The sequence below is a fragment of the Tamandua tetradactyla genome, chromosome 14 (assembly GCF_023851605.1).
Source record: "Tamandua tetradactyla isolate mTamTet1 chromosome 14, mTamTet1.pri, whole genome shotgun sequence".
Taxonomy (NCBI): Eukaryota; Metazoa; Chordata; class Mammalia; order Pilosa; family Myrmecophagidae; genus Tamandua; species Tamandua tetradactyla.
The window spans coordinates 64304059-64327567 of record NC_135340.1 but is presented as its reverse complement, the minus strand read 5'-3'; the positions used below and the strand labels follow the sequence as shown (position 1 = coordinate 64327567).

The 23509-nt window shown below is 38.0% G+C and overlaps 1 protein-coding gene across 8 annotated transcripts in view; it reads left to right on the top strand.

The window, feature by feature from the left end:
- ATP8B4 (ATPase phospholipid transporting 8B4 (putative)) overlaps window positions 1–23509 on the top strand; it is a 282452-nt gene that overhangs the window by 217874 nt on the left and 41069 nt on the right. For all 8 annotated transcript variants that reach the window (XM_077127848.1, XM_077127847.1, XM_077127846.1 and 5 more), the window contains 6 exons: window positions 2669–2833; window positions 3810–3921; window positions 5683–5788; window positions 14796–14943; window positions 17736–17919; window positions 18481–18704. In XM_077127848.1, coding sequence (XP_076983963.1) covers window positions 2669–2833; window positions 3810–3921; window positions 5683–5788; window positions 14796–14943; window positions 17736–17919; window positions 18481–18704 — 939 coding nt within the window. The remainder of the gene's footprint in view (window positions 1–2668; window positions 2834–3809; window positions 3922–5682; window positions 5789–14795; window positions 14944–17735; window positions 17920–18480; window positions 18705–23509) is intronic.

Below are 23509 nucleotides of genomic sequence, written 5' to 3'. Positions count from 1 at the left end.
GAAATCCTACAATTTAACAAGACAAAGACAAAAAAAAACCCAGTGTAAAAATGGGAGTATAAAAACATTCACAAAAATATTCATGATAACTCCCAGAGGAAGCTATCCAATTGCACATCATAAGTAGAAACCATGATATAGTCACACAATGGAATACTATACAGCAATGAGAATGAATTAAACTATGTGCAAAAATGGATGAATCTCACAATGTTAAGTCAAAAAAGCCAGACACGAAAGAGGACAAAACCGTATGATTTTTGAGTCATCAATTGCCTACCAGGTAATCAATATTTATTGTACTTACACAAGTAGAATCAGGCAATTCCCAATTTTGTTTACGTCTGAGCATTCTGGGTGAGACGTGCATGCTTTAACCAAGATTTATATTTTTTCCTGTTGCCAAAACCAGGCAGGGGGATTGTTGTCATTGAGCCTCTGAGAACTTTCAGCCTCCTGGACTGAATAGGGTTGTGTCAGGCTGTGGGATTAACAGGGCACTGCCCTTTCCAGAGTGTCCCATTCCATGGCAAGCTTGGGAATCTACTGCTAAGGAAATAATGGGTTGTTATAAAAGAGGTCCTAAATCAAGAGTTAGGAGAAAGTGGTACTCATTTTGCCTTACTTTTGCATAATCCCTGACAACCCATTTTGTTCTTAAGAACGTCTTTCCTCATCTTCTTTAACTCACCTTATCTTCCACCATAGTCGTCAGATAAAATAATGAATATAAAAGTTTTTTGACATATAAAGACAATACAAATAAAGAGTGTTATTGTTGTTAAATGCTTTTTCAAAGAAAAGCTATGGCCCTAACATGATACTTTTCATTGTGGTCTGATTCCAGAAAAAGATTCACTTGATTTTTGATCTAGGAATGTCACAATTAAGTTGAGCTTAAGTTTTTTAAAGGTGTTTGTTCTCCATGTATGTGGTAGAGGATTCAAGGATGGGGAATTTATAATCTCTGCCCCTAAATATTTTGCATTCCTGCAGGGGTGATGAGACAACCACGCAAATGCCTATAAAACAAAGTAGAATGTAACAACTGCCACAAAGCAGTTATTAAAGTATGCTATCAGAGTTCAAGGGAAGAATTGTCACCTTCAGTGTGTGACTCAGGCATTATCCTAGTTTGTGAGGGCTGCTGTAAGAAAGTGCCACAGACTGGTTGGCGTAAACCACAGGAATTTATTGTCTCACAGTTTTGGAAGCTAAAAGTCCAAAATCAAGGTGTTGGCAGGCTATGCTTTCTTTGAAGTCTGTAGCGTTGTGGTGGCAGCTTGTTGGCAATCTCAATATCTACTTCCATCATGTCGCCATCTGTTGCCTATTCACTCACATCTATTGTGTCAAAATTTCGTCTGCTAATAAGCACTCATTATATTAGATTAAGGCCCACCCTGATTCAGTCTGGCCTCATTTTAACAGGATGTTTGAAGAATCTATTTAAAAATGAGTTCACATCCACAGGACACATCCATAACAGGGCTGTTCAATGAACTCATGACATTTAATAAGTTGGATTTCAGTAGGCAAAGATTGAGGGCTTGAACACATGTACCAATAGGGTACAAGACTTGACAGAACTTTTCTTAGCACTTATCTGTTACTATTAGTCACCTATCCTTCCTTCCTTCCTGATGCCATGACACTGATTGGAAAGGAGTTGTAGTTCAGGGTCTAAGTAAAGGGCTCAGACTCTGGAGTCAAGATCTGAACTAAAATCCCAGCTTTGCAGCTTGCTAGATGTGTGACCTAAGCAAGTTTCTCAAACTCTTTGGCCTCAGCTATACCATTCATAAATGGAAGTAATAATTGTAATATGTTTGTGATGAGGATGAAGTGAAGAAATTCATGTGCAGTGTTTATAGCACAGTGCCAGCCACATAGTTAGGGCTTGATTAATTTTAGATATAACTGTATAACTAGGGAGAATGTGACAAGACCTCGATGAGCTGTCATGCTGCATTCCCTTGGGGGAACCTCTTACCTTTGATTTGAGAGTTATGGATCCTCTAAGCATCTTCTCCTCCCCATTAGAAGTCAGGGTCTTAGACCATGAAACAGGCTGGATCCATCTCATAGCCAGGAGTGCTTCCTCCAGGCAATGAATTGGTTGGAACCCAATATATGCTGCTTCAAAAGGAAAATGGATATATCACATCATGGGAACCATTGATAACCTTTCAACTAGAACACTTCAGTAGGCATTTAATTGTTTTTAGTGTAAATTCTAGTTCCCTTGACTGTTTTAACCCCATAGAAATATAATACAAAATACAAATACTATCTCCCACCTCCAAGGAGATAAAAAAGGTGGAGGTCAGGGAGGGTACAGGGGTAGTTCAGTGGTAGAATTCGTGCCTACCATGTGGGAGACCCGGGTTTGGTTCCTGGCCCATTCAATTCCCAAACAAGCAAACAAACAAACAAAACAAATAAACAAACAAAAATTCAGCCAAATGGTATTGCAATAGGGGGATACTCACATGGAAAAAGAATGAAATGTGACCCCCATCATATAGCGAACACACGAAAAAGCAATGCTATCTTAGGACAAAATGAAGTTGAGTAAAAACTCCTTCACTGTTATTTTTGTTGTTATTACTGTGTTGTTATTATTTTTTGTGCATGTGACTGTTCTTAAATCTGTCTTCTCTGGCAGGAATTTGCAGGGGAAGGCCTCCGAACTTTGGCCATTGCATACAGAGATCTGGACGACATGTACTTTAAACAGTGGTATAAAATGCTTGAAGATGCAAATATTGCCACAGACGAGAGGGATGAACGGATAGCTGGGCTCTACGAAGAAATTGAAAGAGATTTGATGGTATGAGTTAAGAAGCACGATAGCTTGTGTTTAGAGAAGAGGTAGCATACATTTGAGATCTCGCATAGGAATAAGCTATTGTCTAAATCATCTTGAACACAGAAGATGTTACTCTTTCAAACATTGAGTCATGCTTGGTACATTAACTTTGAATTTGCCACAAATGACCCTAGAGGTTCTAGTGGTTTATATTTATTAGCAGCGGCTTATGCAATTGGAAGTCCCCTGAGAATGGAAGATAGACTCCCTATTTTTTGTCATTTTGTCTGTCTTTGATGTTGTGGGTTTTGCTTTTTTTCCCTTCCTTCTTTATGACCCATAAAGCAGAGAAACTTGTTATGTGGAGTGGGGCTATAGCGTTAAACCATTAAAAGCCCATGAAATTCTGCTGACATCTGTGCTGTCCAGAGTGTGGTCTATTCTAGAAATAACTGTTCCCTGATGGCTCTGAGGCTAGAGAACTCAGCCACTGTGAAGTATTAGGGAGAATACTTTGTTCATCTTTAGATGACTTAGAGCACAGGATCCTTTACTTTTAGTTCATGGCATTTACTGGCTTGTTAATCTACATTTTTGTGATCAGTCTTCTGACGGTGGGGTAAGGGCTTTCCTTTGGACTGCTCCATGGTTCATATATGTGGGGAAGCAACTAGAGAGTACTTCAGACCCTAGAGGTCCAACTGGCTTCTGATTGATCATAATATATCTGAGCCTTTTAGACTCCTCAGGTAAATTCAAACTCTCAGAATCCCTGCCACTAATTAGTGCACCCATCATATTGATTTGGCAACCTCCTCTTGAGGTCCTTCCCAACCCATCTCTGCACCTTCTAGATAGTTTGTTTATATCAATGCATCAAAATTTCTGTCTTCATTTTTATGTTCCTTGGCTTCCAGACTCTGTGATTGAAAGCCATAGATATTATGGATGTCATTTGCATGCATTAACATAGATATTATCTGTTTTTTTAATGAAGCTACTAGGTGCCACGGCTGTAGAAGATGAATTACAAGAGGGTGTCATTGAAACGGTTACAAATTTATCACTAGCCAATATCAAACTGTGGGTTCTAACAGGAGACAAACAAGGTAATTTGAAACTGGATAATGATGATGTTTTGAGAAGGGGGAGATAACTTCTATGGTAAAAATTTTAATTAACCAGAAAGCTCAATTAATTGGCTATTTGTCCAGTCTTCCATATAGGAAAGAATTGAGATATAAAAAGAAAAAAACAATGAATTGCAAGAATTTACTATCAAACAAATAAAAACAAACTAGCAAAATATTTTCCATAGTGTACTCTTGGGTCAGATGAGTTTCGGTACAATTGCCTGGGTCTCATAACTATAATAGTTATGCCAATAAGGAATGATGGTATTAAAATATTTATCAATTGATACATATGAATACTGTTGCCAATCAGAAGAGATGTTTGCATGGCATTGAATCAGAACATTACAGACTTCAAGAGCATTTCATTAGATGGCAGGGAAGGGTTTTGGGGGAGAAACCAGGATTGTGGGAGTCTTTGGAGAGGCTCAGGGCAGCAACTGTTGATCAACTGGTTTGGGAATATTAAGTATTTTAACAATCATTACGGTTGTGCCAGTGCAAATGGACTGAATTACAGGACTCCCCATTCAATGATCTAGGCACTTTCAGGCATGACAAAATACCAAGTCATCAACGAGTCAATATGTTCAGAAGGTTGACTGCATAAGACAGAAAGGGGTTCAATACATTTTGGATCTATTGCTAGCAGTAATGCTTACAACAAAACTTATTTTATGCTTGACTGAAAACATCAGTAAACTGAAAATATTCATTAACTGACATACGTATTTTTTTAGAGCATTGAGGGATTTGCCGATGTGATAAATCAGTTCCCTATATCTTCAGCCAAATCACAGACTACAAAAAACAACAACAGGGAATTAAGCCCTGTGGTGTTACTTGATAGTGACTCTATAGAGTGTGATATTGATATGTGAGTACAATTGTTCAATTAGTTACAAATATACATACATTTACTATGTGCAACTTCAATTTCTGTGGTTTATACAAAGGATATGATCTTATCTAAGATCTGATCTTATCAATTGCCTTCAATGATTTAGGACAAATCTAATGATTTTGTAGAGCTACAGATAATATAAGGACTATTTAAAATGGAAGGAGTTATGTAACTACCCTATGCTCCATGTCTATAAAATTAGAGGAAGGATTGACCATTGCCATGTAACTTTCCAGTACAGTAATAGTAGCAGCAATCTGGGTGGTTTTTGAGATGTTCGTCAAATTCCAAGTTTCTACTCATATAATGGAAAAATGGTAATATTGTGTGTAGGAGAACTATAAGAATTTTACAAAGCATTTTAATTGTTTGACTGAAAGTTTTGTGAGTTTTTCTTCAATTTTCCCACCACAACAGAACTGAGTATTAGCTAAGTTTAGTATTTTAGCTCCCCAAAGGCAATACTTGAGACTTGTGAAATAGAAATATTTCGTATTTGTGCATTTGACCATATCACAAGATCTAAGATATTTTCATGAATACTATTTTGGAATAGAACATTTTTCTTTTTTTTTAAACAAGATGAGAAGGCTGGGGAGCCAAAGATGTTGCTAGGTCTCCATGGATTTAGCAAGTTGCAAATCAATCATGGAATCCAGATCCTTTCATTTCTGTTTGGATCTCTTGTATTTTATCTTCTATCATGCTATGTTTGGCATTAAGAGGGCTGTCAGCTATAAGAAACTACAGCTGTTGGCCTCAAAATTTTTATGGAAAAGGTATTTACATTATTGAGTCATGTTCTAATGGAGCTGGGCTTCATTTCATATCAGAAACTGCCATCAACATTGGTTATGCCTGCAACATGCTGACTGACGACATGAATGAAGTGTTTGTGATAGCAGGAAATACAGCAGGAGAAGTCCTAGAAGAACTCAGGCAAGTGCTAAAGGAAGGAGGGAAGAAAGAGAGGGAGGAAGGGAGGGGTAAAAGGAAGTAGAAACATACCCTGTAGTACCTGGACCTCAGTTAGTATAGAGTGCTTTCTGTATGTTTCCTAAACTCCCATTAATTTTGTGACAAACTGAGATAACTCAGGCATCAGTGATAAATCTTGTCTTAAGCCTTCAACATTTCTCAAGCGTTTTAAGAAAAACATTTCAAATCATTTGGGTCGAAAAATTGTTCTTTAAAATTATACATTGGTGAGTACTGCTAGCTCTTATATGGTGATCATTGATCAGTATCATTGACGACATTTCTTGAAAAGAGCAGTTGCTTAGCTTCAGTCTGATCTACCAATTAAGAATATCTAGGGGACAGGGTCTGGGTGTTTGTATTAATAAATACCTAGATAAAGCTTAGAACCAAGATAAGTTTGGAAAACACAGCCTTTGTATGTAAAGTTGAAATAGAGTTTTTCAGTATTGAAGAAAGTAGATATTTTTGCATAGTTACTATTGAAGCCAGCTATATAATATTCATGAAAAAATAAAATGTGAGATTTATGTAACATGGTACTAAAAAATAGACACATGCCAAAATTGGAGGTAGAAATGGGCTAATACAAAATTTTGAGACATAGTATTTCTTAATATACACCAATTTATTTTATCCCATTATTATTGGTTTCTTCATTTGGAGAACCTTTCAAAAATCTGCATAATAACTTCCCAGCACTTTTAAAAATCCATCTTAGAACAGTTTTTGCTTACTGATGCTCCTTCAAATGCAATCCATTTTGGATTTGGCTGAGCAGATGGTTGTGACTTAGAGGCAAACTGTTTGTCACTTGCTTTATCCCGGAGTGGGGCTAATGTTCCCCCTTCAAAACTGTGGAGTATTCTGGGCTTCTTTAATGTGTCTGCATCTTTAAACCAAAGGCACTTATTTTTCCAAATCTTGTAAAGAAAGGAAACCTTAAATGTCAGCCCCCACCTATTGATACTTGCAGACCAAATCTCCCAACTTCTCTTTATCATGTAAATATTGTTATTTTAAGAAAATATTTGTTCTTTGAATGGGCTTTTGTTTTTTGGGGCAATTTGACTCCTGCTGAAGGAAAATACATGCTAGCAGATCTAGATTCTAATGAATTTACTGCTATAAGTTTCCGGACAGTCTCTGGGACTTCTTGTTAGCAGTCTACTGTATTACATCATTTAAATCTCAAAGCAACCCAATGGTAAGTATTCTCATGACTCTTGTTTTACAGATTAGGAAATTGAGGCACAGGTAGGTCAAGTACCTTGTCCAAAGTTTTGCAGCTAGTCAGCGGTTTAGCTGAGATCTGAATACTGTCAGCTTGGCTCCAGAATCGGCATACTTAATCACCTGCCATGTATCTCCCCAAAAACACATTAAATGGCTAATCTAAAAAAATAGTTTTTGAGGCATTGAGTAGTCAGATACCAAATTAGAAACTAGCGTCAGAATAAATTTCAGAGGGAGACTGCCAAATGTGGAAGGAAGAGCAGAGACTTCGAATTAGTTGACCCAAGTTGGAATCTCAGCTTTCTGCTCTCTAGCTGACTGAATGACTTTTGATAAGCTATCTCTATTTGCTTTCTTCATTTGTAAGATGGGGATAAAAATAACTGTACTATATAGCATTTTATTTTCAAGATTAAGTGAGATAAGAACTTAAAGCTTTATGGATGTTCAGTGAGCTCCCTTCCCCCCTTTCTTTTCTTCTCTATTTCCTTCATTTTGTCTTTCTTCTTTCCTTCAGCTGTTGTTCCTGTTCTTCTCACCAAAAAGAACTACTTTCGCTTAATATTTTCCCCAGTAGATTCTATGGAATCTATCATCAAAAATATATAAATAATATGAAATTGTATCTGTATTAATTACTTAGATTTCCCAAATTTTATTTGTAAGACATATATAGCTCCCAGTCATAGCTTTTAACCAGCATAATATAACAATTTCTCACATTGGGCTTGATATCCCAAAATAATACAAAATTAAAAAAGAAATTAGTGAGTGCAATGCATTCTTATCATAGGGAATCTACATTTTCCACTAAGCTTCTTAAGATATTGAAATAACATGCTGGTCCCTGTCACAGCCTTTATGGATCTTCCTCCTCAATTGGTTGTACTGGATAAGGATATTACAAGTTGATGGAACAATAGTATAAAGGTGTAGAAACAAGAAAAAAAAGTCATAGCCAAGAGAAATATTCCAAGTTGTAGCTGGAGTGTATGATAGAGCTAAAGGTGGGGGCAATTTTCAGAGGTGGGATTGGAGACAGGTTTACTGACAAGCAAAAGTAACTAGAATTTATATCCTGAAGGTATTGGGTGGATGTGGGTAATTTCTAAGCAGCATGTGACATGTTCAAATTTGAATTTTAGAAATAACACTCTAGTGACAGGGTGGATGGAGTATGTTTGGAGAGGGAGACAAACAGTGCAGGGAGATGCATCAGGAGGCTGTTGGATTGCTAAATTTAGAGATGATGAAGATTGAACTAAGGCAGTGAGACTGTGACAGTGAGGAACGAAAGGGTGGAATGAAATTGACAGCTGGTGTGGAAGTAGAATGGGTAGGAAGTGGAATTTGATTGATATGAAGAAGAGAAGTGGAAGGAGGCCCTGCCATTTCTAGCTTGTATATCAGGTATGAGTTTCGCAGCCCAGAATACGTTCAGGCATGCAAGAAGAGAAGCACACATTGAATTTTCTAAAAATGAGCTTCAATCTCTTTTCTGCCTGATGATGGAAAAATTAAACTGTGCACGCTTGGTCAAAGTTGGTTAAATTTAGTTCAGGTCTGGGATGCACAATTGTCTCACCTGTTACTGATCATCAGCATCTTCCCAGCTGGCATCTGGCACTCCCCACTTCTGTGACCCAGTCCGGTGTTTGGTGTCTTTACATGGCTGCCTTTCCCTCTTGGCTGACTTCCGTGCTCTCCTGGCTGCTCTCCCCCTTCTCTCTGGGTCTGGGAAGACTTGGACTCTCACATCGGCATCTCTGTTTCTGAAATCCCTTTACTCTACTAACCGCAGGCCACTGTACCTCTCAGTTGGAAGCAGATGATTCTCCACACTCCGATTCCCCAAAGTTTATCTCAGCATTCCGTCACCCACATTGTTCCTCCATCACTTACTAGTCCCTTTGTGGGCCAGGACACAGGCTCCCTTTAGTGATTCACTGGCGTCTGAGCTCCTACTCCATGTCCCTCTCCTCTAGACTGGGTTGGGAAGTGGAGAAAAGAGGTAATTTCTTTCTTGTCTGTTGCTTATGGCAACGTTTTGTGCCCTGATTCCTTTAAGGGTTAGTCTTTTGAGACTCACAAAAACTTTTTCTTTTCATCCCTTGCAAAAATCTCAGATTGCTTCAATTCAGAATGACACCACTACAAGATACAGTAGTCTCTTTTGGTAGCCAAAAGGCAAGAATTTGACCCTTTTCTTTCTCTGCATTTGGTTCTGTCTGATTCCCTATGAGACAAGGTATATTGCTGACTGGAAAGGATCACTTATGGTGGTTGGAGAGTGGGCAGGGAACTAGAGGTAATATCTCAAGATTTCAACATTCAGTTGACTAAATAGATGACATAACTGTCATTATATGGAAGGAATGTGGAGAAATATGAATTCTCATATAATGTTGTTTGCAGTATAAATTGGTAGATACTCTCTAGAGGGCAACCTAGCAATGTATTTTAAAATGATATATATATGTATGCTTTTGACCCAATGATTCCCACTTCTAGGAATTTACCTGAAGGAAATAAGTAAACAAATATGTGAGTATGTATGTAAAATACTATTCACTGTTGCAACAATTATAATAATAGAAAAATAATAAAGCAGCACAAATACCCAGCCAGGAAGGATTTTGTTAATAGTCATGATGTCTACATACAATGGAATCATTTAAAGTGCTTTGTATTTATTGAAATTGGAATGTGTACATGATATATTTACATGAAATATATGAGGTTACAAAACTTCATGCATGATATGACCCCTCCTTTTTTTGGCAAAATAAATGCATGTGTGTGTATATATAAAACACTCTCCAACTGCCTATCTGTCTAGTCCAGGAGGACATATACAGGTTCTTGCTGGATGATAGAATTATGGTTCATGTTACTTTTTTTTTTGTGGCTTTTTGTTGTATCTGAAGTTTTAATAATGATCATTCATGCTTTTACAATTAGAAAAAGCCCCAAAAGTTATCTATTTTTGTTGTTGTTTTTTTAATAAGAGCAAAATATACTCAGAAGGAAAAATAATAATTTCTATCTAGACTTAATATCTCAGGACACCTAAGGCTGCCTTGCTCAACTGACTGGCAGGTAATAAATTTATTTGTACCTCGGTTTGAAGGTAACCCTGTTCTTAAAAGTCTAAGGTAAGAGGCAATGCATGGTAGAAAATTATTTTTGAGAGGAATAAATTAGTACATTTGTTTTATGCATTTAACTAGGATTCGGGAAAGAAAGAAGATCCAGGAAAAGTTATTACTGTCAGGTGCTCTCTGTATGCCTCATCTGGACTGCTTATATCTAAATCCATAACATTGGGGATGAAATACTGAAACCATACGTTTTACCCGTTTTCTCATTTTATACTTTTGAGTTCAGTGGGAGTTCAAGAAAAAAAAAAAAAAGAATACCAGAAGAACAGAATTTGAGTGATAGTAGCTATTGGAAGGAAATGACCTAAATGCTTATACTTTAACCTGTCATATGTGTTTAGATTATTTCATAAACATGGTTATGTAATTTTCATGCATATCATGCATACGGCTTGTTTCAAATTTACTGTCACAAAACAATTTTAGACACTTTAAGCAATAGGTGAATTTTATAGCTGCTTTAGTAATAAGCACATGCCCAGAAACCTACAATTAAACTGCTGTTTTCTCAGAAGATTATTGCATCAATTATATTTCACCAACACATATGTCTTCTGCCCAAAGGAAAACAGAGTTATAATGTAATTTTAGATGGTCTGACAGACAAACTTATACCATATTTCATTTGTGCAACGTTGATCACATACTATATTGTTAGGAAAATCCATGTGTTATAACTAATTAAACAATGAAGAGATTCCACTGCTTATGAGAAGTATCCTAGTGATATTCCAAGGAATTGGTGTTTTCTCTTTAATCTGCAAAATATGTGTTGTAATCTGGGAATACTTATTTGATGAAAAGTTATTTGTTTGAAGAGCAGCACTTGTTTGAATGCAAATGACTCCAGGGCCAGGCAGGTAAAATCAATTGTGTGATGTGGGCTATATATAAGACATTAGAGAATGGTGGGGCCTTTGGTGAAGGGGAGCATCACGTCCTCTATAATGTCACGCAGTCTTTCAAACACTATGTGGACCAAACAGAATGCATCTGCTAATTCCCTATCTACAGTCACTCAGACAAAACGTTCTGGTAAGTTAAATTTCTATCATTAATCATAGAATGTTAGAGTGTTACCTGATCTTGGAGATCCAATACACACCAGTGCAGCTGTCCAAGTTTTCATAGGTATTATGTATTTTGGTTTCCAGTGCCTTATTCTTCTTGGCTGTTTCCTGAAGTCAGGATTCTCCAGAGATAATGAACCAACCAGGATATGTGTAAATGTATGTGTTTGCATGTGTGCGTGTGCACATGTGCACATGTGTGTGTAAAGGAGATTTATTATAAGAAATTGGTCATGCAATTAGGAGGACTGGCAAGACTGAATTCCATCCGGCACACTGGAGGCTGGAAATTCCAATAAGAGTGATGTTAATTCCAGTAAGAGTGATAGTAAGAGTCTTGAGTCCAAATTCCTTAAGTTGGAAATTCAGGCCTGAGTGGAGGGTGTAGTCTGGAGCCAGATTTTCTTCTTCCTCCTGGAACCCTCAGTTCTTTGCATTAAAGGTATCCAACTAATTGCTTGAGGCCCACCCACATTATTGACAGTCATCTCCTTTACTTAAAGTCAACAGATTACAGATGCTAATCCCATCTATTAAAAACCTCCACACAACATGTAGGGCAGTGCTTGACCAAACAGCTGAGCACCGTAACCCAGCCTGGTTGACATATAAAATCACGGTCCTCTACCCCTAATTTCTATAATGAAAATAGCTCAAGAGTTGAGTGCCTTGCAGGTCCCACAGGTAGTAAGGGATGGGGCTGGGCCTTGAAATCAAGTTTCAGGTACTATCTCCCTTTCTCGATTGTTGGCTGTGCTGTCCCTTCACTGCACCCTTGACACTAAGTCTTAGTCCCAACTCAGTGCAACCAGTCCGATGTGGCCGTCTGAGACCTAGGAGTTTGAAGACCTGGCTTCTCGCCCAGTGTCTGTCACTGGATCAAGTGGCGAAGGTGAAATAACTCAACGTTGGGAACCCGGTGTCAGAGGCAGACCTCAGACCTGAACTCAGGCCTGATTCCAAGTGCAGTTCTCTAATCTCTGTACCAAAGCTGAGGTTATTGCCTTCTTTTAAGTGTGTGTCATGGTTTCAACCCATTTCTGAAAAAGTCCTTTAAATATCTGAAAATAGAGTGCCTTAAGAGTACTGAAAATATGACTCTTTCTCTTACCATCGCTTTTCTTTTTCATGGCTTGCGTGCAAGCCACCCCGGATTTAACCATGCTTTGCTGTGATGGTGGTGGTAGAGGGCTGTGAATGCCACCATCGCCTCAACCAGTAATGCATTTCTGCATGCCAACATTGTAATAAACTGCACTTCATTATGAACCTTGAAACAAACAGGCCCCCTTTTGTTTCAGCATTTGTTATTTATATCCTGTGGTTAAGCATTGTGCATTATGCCTGCAGAAAATGTATAGTTCGTGTTCACTGAAGGAGTTATACGTAGCTTTTTTTTTCACCCCCTAATAAATTGTTTTTGTGAGAACCAGCTGGTGTTTGAAGAGCTAAGTTCCAGGAATAAAAAGAAATGACAGCTATAAAACATGGGCAAAGGTCTAAAAACGGGAGAGTCCGATCCAGCGAGGAGACATTGGCCTCTGTGCAGAGTGCAGCGGGAATTTAAGCAGAGTTGGAAAAATGGTCCCTTTTCTGCCTGGAAAAGGGTTCATGTGAGATGTTATGAGGACAGTTCAGGGGGGGAAAGTCCTAAGTAAATAGAATTTCAGCCAATACTTTCATGAACTTCACCCTTCTTTGGAATGTTTTCATTCTCTGGGGGGAAAACAGAGATTGAGTCATTTTACTGCATGAGTGAGAACTTTACTAAAAAGGAAACCTTATGAGATGTTTTCCCTTTGGTGTTTTCTTAAGACCCAATTTATGAGCTCTGCGACACCGTCACAGAAATGCAAATGTTAATTTCTAGGGACCTTGTCTCCCTAGCTTTATTTTTTATACAGTACTATAAATTTCCATGATTGTGAGGAGGATTCCCTGACATGATTATCCGATGCAGAAAGCTTTTCCTCCTATTGAAAACGATGATTCTTCACGTCTGCTCTATCTGCCCCTCTCCACTCCAACTCCCTAAATTTCACACGTTTTACCCTGACTTTTTAAATCATTTTCTTTGATTTTGCAAACTGATTGCTAAATGTATGAAATCATTCTTGGAGCCTGGGCATTTAACCTCTGGGTTCCTGGATGTGGGCTGTGCTTTCGGTCCTGGACAGAAGAGATGTTCAGCCGGAAGATATGGTGTTTTTTTTTTTTTTTTAATTTAATATGTAAACAATTAGTGTTGCATTTTCAAATAATTAGAAAGCTGAGGGCTAAAATAATTGTGTGTTTGTGTGTGTGCTTTACAGTGAACATTCTCTTCTTTCAGAGGAGTCGATTTAAACTCTGTTAATAAATGTTTTCTTCATAGAATGAGCCTTTGAGGAACCATTTCATTTTGCTCTAAGCCAACACATCCATTTTCTTTCTTATCTCTCACTCCCTGTTTTCTTGAGGGTGCTTATTTTGTATATGCAAGTTGTGGCCCCAAGTGTTGGTGGTTGGATTTGTGGTTCATTAGCAGGGAGCTTGGATGAGCTAAGTTCTTTTCTGTTTGGTTCTTGGGTTATAGTTGAAGTTTCTGTAGTCATGCTACCTTGTTCTATGTTACTTCAAAGCATTTTTGTCCAGTTATCCCTAAGCCGAGGGTCCTCAGAGATGAAATTTCCTTTCCTTTAAATATATAATCTTTCCATTTTGAAAGGAACGGTACAATGCCACTTCCAAGGGTGTTACGTCATCATAAAACCTTCTTTTAAATGGCAGAGATGAACGAGATGTGGCAGGATTGTCCTACACCTACTGCTGATTAGATCTAGGACATTTGGAGGTCTTTTCCATTTGGGATGACTTTCTACATTTTGGTCTGCAGTTTCTTTCCCAGAAGATTTATTCTATTGTTTGAGTTGATGAATGCAATTTTCAAACTTCTATTGCACTATAATGCCTTTGTCAATTCAGTGATTATCATCTTTTGTTTTTTATTGTCAATTAAAAAAACGTGCTTCTCACAGGACTGCTATTTTAAGCTGGATCATATTCCATTTCTCTGTGAATTGATGAATTTATTTTATATATAAGTGCCCTGAAATTCCTGGGAGATTTAGTCGATTTTCTTTGGTATTTCACTCTTCATTATTTAACAACGTTGCATGCCAGATCAGTGTTGCTTAAGTTCTTGAAGCTAAAACAAGGTTATATACTAAATTTATCAAGAGTCCCTAGTTCAAACCCAGCTCAAGATGGTAACTTAGCTTTTAGGTAATTTAAAACAGAATCAAGATCATTATGTTTACCCTCCTACTTCCTGGAATTTGGTAATTTGCTCTGGTATCCCCATCACAAGGAATTATCCAGCTTGCTTACTGAAACTGGATCTTATGCCATATCTGTCTGAGCAGCGATGAAATGAATTTACCTCTGGGCCAGTCTCTTGTTAGAGTTAATAGGTATGCTCTGTGTACTTTGTTATGATTTGCTTTTTCCTCCTTCTTTAAGGAAAGCAAAGGAAAATGTGTTTGGAGAAAGCAGAAGTTTTCCCAATGGCCATGCAGTTTGTGAAAAAAAGCAGCAGCTGGAGCTGTGCTCGATTGTAGAAGAAACCGTGACAGGAGATTATGCCTTAATCATAAATGGCCACAGTTTGGTGAGTTCTCTTAAGGCTTTTGTTCTTCCTTTTTTTCTTCACCCCAATAGCCGTCTCTTTTGTGCTGTCATAATGATGCCTCTTTTTGTGTTTTCCAGACATTAAATGACACTATTTAGGAACAGGGCATCCTCAATGATTTCCTGTTTGCAAAGGGAAGGGAAACTTCCAATGTCTATTTCATGTGTTACTGTTTGAGGCTCTACGGTGAATGGGGGGCTCAGAAGAAACACTGAGCTCACAGGATTTCAACTTCTCTAAATGACTGTAGAACACTTACCAGTATTGTTTATGTGTTTTTCTTATGGGAGAGTGTCACAGCTCCCTGTTATTAATTAAAATAATGCAACTGAATTATTGCTCTTGCTAATGTTTGCTCTTGCTAAAGTTTGTGATTTGCAGAGCACAACCTGACCTTCATATAATTACCACGCCAAATTATTGCCATTAAGATACCTCTGGTGAGGTTTTTCTAAATAGCAGCATTTTATAGCAATGCCAAACAATTTGCTTTGATTAGGAAATCTGGTTCTTGTCGTAATAGAATAAACTTGCATTGTACTTGTAATGCAGTTCAGCTTCCAAATCTTGAACAAATATCAAAATGCTCTTCTGAGTTTTTAATTGAGAAGACAAAAGCTCCAATTGCACTTCACTGAAATTATTTATATGCACAGAATGCTAATCTTGCATCTTTCTCTGGCTTTTATGATCATTTTTCACTTTCGGAGTCTGGAAAAAATGTACTTCCTTTTAGACAGTTTCTTAGAGAACCAAAGAAGTTGGATATGACTATATTGTATTCTCCCCCTTGTGATCAGCTGTCTGTTAGCTCTTAGTGCTTGGAGCATTATCCAGCTGGATTCCAGACATAATGATGTGTTGCCTTCTACACCATGGAAAGTTACAGGGCTCAGCTGCAGGCCAAACTCAGTTGAAAGGTTGTCCAGATGACATGAACCTATTCTCCCTTGTGCAGATGAGCAGCTGAATTGCCCAGTGACCACAATATGGAAAGTGTCCTTAATAAGTTGTGCTTGGACTTTCTTTCAGGCTCAAAGACACCAGTGTGTGGAGGGGTTAGAGTCCTCAGGCGACAACATACACTCTTCTCTATTTTTGCTTCTATAAATGCTGAAAGAAGGAGCAGAGACAGATGCTATTCAAGAACACCTTCAGTTTCAAAGCCTGGCTCATGTAACCATGAAATTCAATTTTCATTTAGGGGGAATTGATCATGCTTCTGCTAGTATAGTCAGAAATCTTTTTTAAAGAGTCACAATTTCAACCTACTCAAAGCCTGATACTTTGCAGAATGTAATTGAGCCTTTCTATCTCAGATACAAGTTGAGTTTTTCTACTTGGTGATATTAAAGAAAGAAAAAAAAAAGAGGGGGACTATTCTGGGCAAGACAGCCAGTTACATGCTTTCTGTTTCAGAAAGGGTAAGTGTACTTGAGATTGCTAAATCATAATTTCCGAAGAATGACAGGACTGTTTGTGAAAATTTTCTATACTGGACCATGCTTTTTATATTCATTCATCCATCCATTAATCCAATCTCACCATTACATTTATTAAGCATCTTAGGTCCCAGTGCTAGAATCTAGGGATATGAACATGATTAAAACACAGTCCTTGTTTTAGGGTCTGCAGTCATTTGGGATAGATAACCAACACTGTAAAAGAGGAATGGACACAGTGCTTTGAGAACATGGAGGCAGGCACATTTAATTCCTCATGGAAAAGTCAGGGAAGACTTCCTGGAGGAAGTGATATTTTGGTGTAGAGGAAACAAGCAAGTGCAAAGGCACAAAGGCAAGAAAGAGCCTTTCTAATTATGTGAAAGAGGCTATGTGGCATGATAGGAATAAAGAGTAGTAGCTGACAAAAGGAAAGTAGGGGCAAGGTTGTGATGAGATGTGAATTTCTTGCTAAGGAACCTGCAGTTAAATACCTCTTGTTGATTATCCAAAGAGTCACTCCTCCAAATTTAAGATGGATTCCTGATTCTTCTTAATGTGTTTATTAAATAATGTACAGAGAATTGTTTTCCAGAAGAAAAATTGCACAGTTAATTGGAAGGGCTCATGTTCTCTTTTTAAAGTAATTTCTTGGCAGATCTGAAGGCTCTTGTGTGTTCAGAGGTGAGCAAAAGTGGAGGTGGTCAGGGACCACTCTCTGAGACGTAGTTTGCAGGCCAACCTTTTGCACAGTCCTCTCTTGATTTTGATTGTTGTGTTCTTCAAGTGCCACTATCCAGATCATCAGGTTTTCTCCTGCCTGCACATTAACAACCACTACAAACACCACAAAACACAAGTATATGAAACAACGATGCAAAGGAAACAAACACTCCATCACTTAGAAAAAACAAATCACCATCATTTCATGGCTCATTCTAAATTTGATGAGAGTTGTTAGGTAGTTAATTTTAGTGATTTCTAGAACTTCACTATTTAACTGTACTTCTCTGATGCATCAGGGTAAGGTATTAAGGAGACACAGAAGGGAATTCCTTGGCACTTAGTAGGAGTTCAGTTTCATTTCCTTAGTTTGTTTTTGTTGCTCGTGTGGCTTCGAATTGATAATGACTTGTTGAAGTTAAACAGTATAGCAAGTATCAGTTGAGAAACACAGAATTTCCTTCCCAAATGACATCTCTCATATGTTGCTTTGTTTCTTCCTAGGATATCTTTATGATCTCTCCCTCTCTCGCAATCTCATCTCATCTCTATCTTTATCTCTATATTAGTTAGTTACTAAGTTTATTTGTTTATTTAATAACACAGGCCTATGCCCTAGAGAGTGATGCCAAAAATGATCTCCTAGAACTTGCCTGCATGTGTAAAACCGTGGTTTGCTGCCGAGTCACCCCACTCCAGAAAGCCCAAGTAGTTGAACTGGTGAAGAAGCACAGAAATGCTGTCACTTTGGCCATCGGTGATGGAGCCAATGATGTCAGCATGATCAAAAGTAAGAGGACATTCGCTCCATGGAGCACACTACATAACACGGTACCCTCAATTTCAGCATTTGGTAATAAGGAATAGAGATTGCCTTAAACTTTACTCTTGCCGGAGGCTCTAAAATGAGTACTTTCTCAGTTCAGTGTTTCTACTAATATTAACATTTATCAAAAATTCTCTCTGTATTTCCTTAAGCCATGTGTGTATTTTCAAGATAGAAAAGGGCACTTGTCATCTGATATTGTTGGGGAAGTAGGTAGCTATGGTGTAAAGGAAAGGACGCTGGACCCAGATTTGCAAAGACTTGGGTTAGTTCCAGCTTTGTCACTTACTTTGTAGACCCTTCTGCCACTGAATATTTTTTCTAGGCCCAATTTCCTCTTTTGTAAAACCAATATAAACACCTATTATGAGGGTTTCATGAGGTAAAAGACGTGGAAGATCTATTACTGTGATAGCTGTAAAGTTTCCATAAATAAATAATAACATAAAAGAAGAACGACAAGTTGCCAAAAGAGATTGTCATTGCCTGTTTCTGGAATGAATGTGTTGCTCTTTTCCTTTGTAGGTGCTCACATTGGCGTTGGCATCAGTGGCCAGGAAGGATTACAGGCAGTCTTAGCCAGCGACTATTCGTTCGCACAGTTTAAATTCCTTCAAAGGCTTCTGCTTGTTCACGGGAGGTGGTCCTATTTCCGAATGTGCAAATTCTTGTGCTATTTCTTCTATAAGAATTTTGCATTCACACTTGTGCATTTCTGGTTTGGTTTCTTCTGTGGTTTCTCAGCACAGGTTGGTAAAAAGCACATTTCTATCTTTTATAACATCCTTTGAATTTCAAATGACTCTTCCTCATGGCTCTTTCCAAATAAGTAGAAAGTATTTTTTGATGCCATAATACAAATGACAACATTATGATTATGTAATTGATAGTTGACTTAAGCTTTGCTCCCAAGAAGAATATACACATAGCTGAAATTTTGTCAATTGTTTCTTGTTTACATAATAATCAGTGGGTACTCCTTTCGACGTGTTTTTGAGATTTTTATTGAAATGTTTTAGTATGATGACAGGTAAGTTCAGTGGAGAGTTTTAATTCAGAGCAGAAGTCTGAGAAACACCAACAAGAAATGTCAAAGTATCTCTGTTGGGAAGCTGGTCACTCACCTAACACGCTGAATGTATATATTGACTGATATTATGCAAAGGTGTTTTAAATCAGGGAGAAGTAATTCATACGCTGACATCAAAGTTGTTTTGGCAGCAATTCATCAACTAAAATTGATCTGTAGATAATGTTGGTAGCAAAGAAGAAAAATGAGCAAATTCACAAATTAGGGTTCTATTTTTATATCTACTCATATCCATTTTAAAAATAGTTAACTCAGTATGTTGGATATCAGGAAAATTTTGATCCTGGGTATCAACTATAAAATTTAAGAGCTATAGACTGTATGTATACTTTGTCAATAAAAGTATAATTTCTACTAAAAACTTGAGTGTAAATATGACAATATTTTGAACAAGAACAACCTAAGAAAAGGTTGTCCTTAAGAATGGTCAACATAACTCTTGTTAGAGTATTCCTCAATTGCTCTTTTTGGGTTTAATCAGTGACAGTGGTTTCTATGATATGCATGAAGCTAACTTTTTTGGTCATTTTATTCCAGAAAAATTGTGTATGAATTGTATCTTGGTATTTTAGAAATTTCTTAAATGTGCCAAGGGAGATAAATGAATCGTTTGGTAATTAAAATGTTTTGTACATTTCCCTTTTCTCTAAGAAGCTGAGATTTCTTAAAATGCCTGTACCCATTCTTAATTTTCTCTTTAAGGATAACATGCCCAGAACTAAAAGCGGACTATGTTGATATTTTTGTTCTTCTTTGTTGTCTTTTGACAATTGAAGTAAAGCAGAAGTCTTTTTTTTTTTTAGTTTCTCAGAAGTAGATGTTATCTTAGTGCTATTTCGGAGCAGGCATAGGGATATATAACTACTTATAATTCCTCCTTTGTCCAGCCAAGACAAGTTGTGTGGATATGAATTGTGCTTTCCAAGGGTGGTTGCTTTCCTTCCACATAAGTACAAAAGAAGGCTATTTGCTGGGGTGTGTTTCTGAGAGATTTAATTTTCCTTTGCAAAGACTTGGGGCTAAATATCCAAAATTAGGAAAGGGTGGTTTAACCCTCATTTGGATCTCTTAGGGTTCATAAAAATAGTTAATGGTTTGCATTTACAGATACACCAAACTTGGATAGGCAAGTTCACTGACAAAAACATCTTCACTAAAACTTTGAAGTTGATGCTAATTCAGTGACTTCTAACCTCTACATTTAGGTGATTTTCTGCTCTGCTTTCAGGATCTGATAAAATCGGTCAGAATCAGATTTTAAGCAACTAGATTTTTAATCCTTTTTTCCAATATATACGTTTAAAAAGAGAACATCAAGAGAGAACAATAATTGCTCCAAAGGCAAGAGTAGCTGATGGTTAAACCAAACTAGTTCACACCTCCTGTCTATGATTAGGTTTCTGAAATTTTTCTTTTTTCTATTTTTCCTTTCTTCATTCAAAGTTTTTGTTACACTAAAAACTCTAATTAATTTCACAATCTTAATTTTGAATCCAGTGTCAGTCTTGACCCTTTGTGTTCTTTCTTACACTGATGAACTGGCTCTCAAGATTTAGGATGCATCATAGTCACAGGGAGAGCTTGCTGAAGAATGGGTAGCTGGGCTCCAGGCACAGAGTTTCTGATTTGGGCTCTGAGGTACAGTCCCAAATTTGCATTTCCACCAAGTCCACTGGAGATTTTGATGTTGCATGTCTGGGGACCTCACGTTTAGAACCACTGGGCTGGATAGTCTAGAAGAAATTTCAATGCCTGCTTTGCCTGCCTTCCTTGAACCCCGAGCTCAGAGTGGACTCTTAGATGCTGACTTTTTGTTTTGTCCACGTTGAACCCCATTCATCTATTCAATTGCAAAGGGATCAATTAAGCTAAAGGCTTATCTCTTCACCCTAGTTCTTTCCAGGAGGTTTAGAATCCCCTCACCTATCCTGTCACCCATCTATGAGGCTTATTATATATGCACTAAGACAGAGTCAAGAGGAAAGGGATGTCTGTTCACGGTAAGGATTACTTTCTCCAATTTTCCCCATCTGTTTAGTTGTGAGCTCTTTGAGGAAAGGAACTATGACCAAATCATCTATATTAGCCCTGTAATCTTGAATGATGCCTAATATATATGCAGAATGCTCTCTATTGATTTCATGTTGTCAGACCTTTTTAACACCCTTTTAAGTGCCCTTTATCAAGCTTGAGGCAAGTGCAGCAGGAAGTCATCCCAACACATCTGAAACCATTTGTGGAGGTTACTCCCTACTCTACCTATACCAAGGACTGTCTCTACAGGCTCTGGGTTTGTTCTGTGTAAACATATGTACACCCTGACTAATACTGTGGGAAAGTAGGACTAATGTCTTAAGGTCGAAATGTGATTATACATAATATTAATTCTAGAGGGTACGATGATGTTTTTATCAGTTGTGTTCATATTTATATGATACGATAGTTAATTGTGCCATGAATGGTGTATTTCCTAATTATTTATAAACATCTCATTCTAGAAAGGATGTAAAGTGGGTTTCCCAGGTTTATTTTGCATTACCTGGGTCTTAGCTGGTTTAAATAAGTTTGGGCAGGGCAGCAATCACATATAAAACTGACTGGGCTTCTGATTCTGAGTCTTGGACTGCTATCCACTTTGTGCTGATTTTTAGAATGACTTGATCAAGTTGGGACCCAGGTTTACACTGGGCAGCAGTACGTGGCCCCACTGTTTAAGGCTTTCATTCATTCAATAGATATATACTAAGCCCCTGCTGTGTGTCAGACTGTAGTGACTCACATGGGACCTAGCATCCTGGTGTGGGCAAGGATGTCTAAGATGCATTCTAGGTGGGTGTTCTAGTTTGCTAGTTGCTGGAATGCGATATACCAGAAACAGAATGGCTTTCAAAAGGGGGAATTTATTAAGGTGCAAGTTTACAGTTATAACGCTGTGAAAATGTCCAAATTAAAGCAAATTTATAGAAATGTCCAATCTAAGGCATCAAGGAAACATACCTTGGTTCAAGAAGGCTGATGACATTTAGGGTTTCTCTCAACTGGAAAGGCACATGGCGATGTCTGCTAGCTTTCTCTCCAGGCCTCACGTTTCATGAAGCTCCCCTGGGGGCATTTTCCTTCTGCATCTCCAAAGGTTTCTGGCTGTGCAGGCTCTGTAGCTCTTTCCAAAATGGTTCCCTCTTAAAGGGCTCCAGTAAGCAATGCCACCTTGAATGGGTGGAGACATACCTCTATGAAAATCATCTAATCAAAAGTTGCCGTCCACAAATGGGTGGGCCACATCTCCATGGGAACAATCAAAAAAGCTGCCAGCCAGCAATAGCGAATGAGGATTAAAGGACATGGCTTTTCTGGCATCCACCACAGATTCAAACCAGCACAGTAGGCATGGCAAAGTGAGAACTCACACATTTTATCAGCTGTCCACTTTGTGGCAGACTTAAGATTCCATTTCCAGACTTCTCAGAGAAGTAGATGGGCTGGTCATGAGAGTGTTATCTGTTGGAGAAGAGAAGGCTGTAAATCAACCACAGCACTCTTGTGATGACCTCAATGCTGTTGGGCAGCTTCTGGGGAGACTCATGATATTGATGACACCAAAAAAGTGGGCATAAAAGATTGCAATTATAGGTCACAGTTAAATAGCGCTTACTATATGCCAGGCATTGTTCTAAAAATATTTTTCCTGTATTAACTCAATTCTTACAATAACCATATGAAGTTGGTTTTATAGCTATGTTTTACATCAGCTTTTCGCTAGATATTTTCCAAATAAGAAAATAATATTTGAGAATTCTACTGTCCAATAAGTCATATCCCACTCTCCTTTCCCTCATCCCCTCTCTCCAGGCTTGGAGAGTCACAAGTCACACACGTATAAAGTTCTGACAAGTTAAAAGGTAAATATACCCTATCATATTTAATTGATTCCAAGATGCACATATATAAGTGCATTTTTGTGGCTTCTGCCAGTCTCCCGGGGACAATACCAGCCTGAGATCTCATTCTCTGCTTCAGGGTTTTATGAATTCAAATTGCAAACTCCAGTGAATATCAATGTGGTTCAAATTCCCAGGAGAGATTTTTTCCTCTCTAGCTAGTGCCAAGGTTGACACAGGCAAGTTCCCTTGCAGTCCTTTTCCGTATGAAGATTTGTTTTTCACTTACTCTCAGGATGAAAATTTAGCCTCTTGCTCCTTTGCCTTTATGTGGGGGTTCTGGTTAAATTCCCCATTAGGCCTAATTTTGGATTCCATAATGGTGTCTCTTACAATCAATGGTTTCTTAGTGTCAATGAGATTTGTTATTGATTATTACCCGAACTCCTTTGGCATGGCTCAGCAACCCTGCTTTTTGTAGGCAACACCCATAAGTTCCCGTAGAACAGGCATTATGCAGAACCTACTTTGAATAATGCTGGAATAGATATCTCTGCAGTGACAGTTTCAAAATTGCAGATCTGAA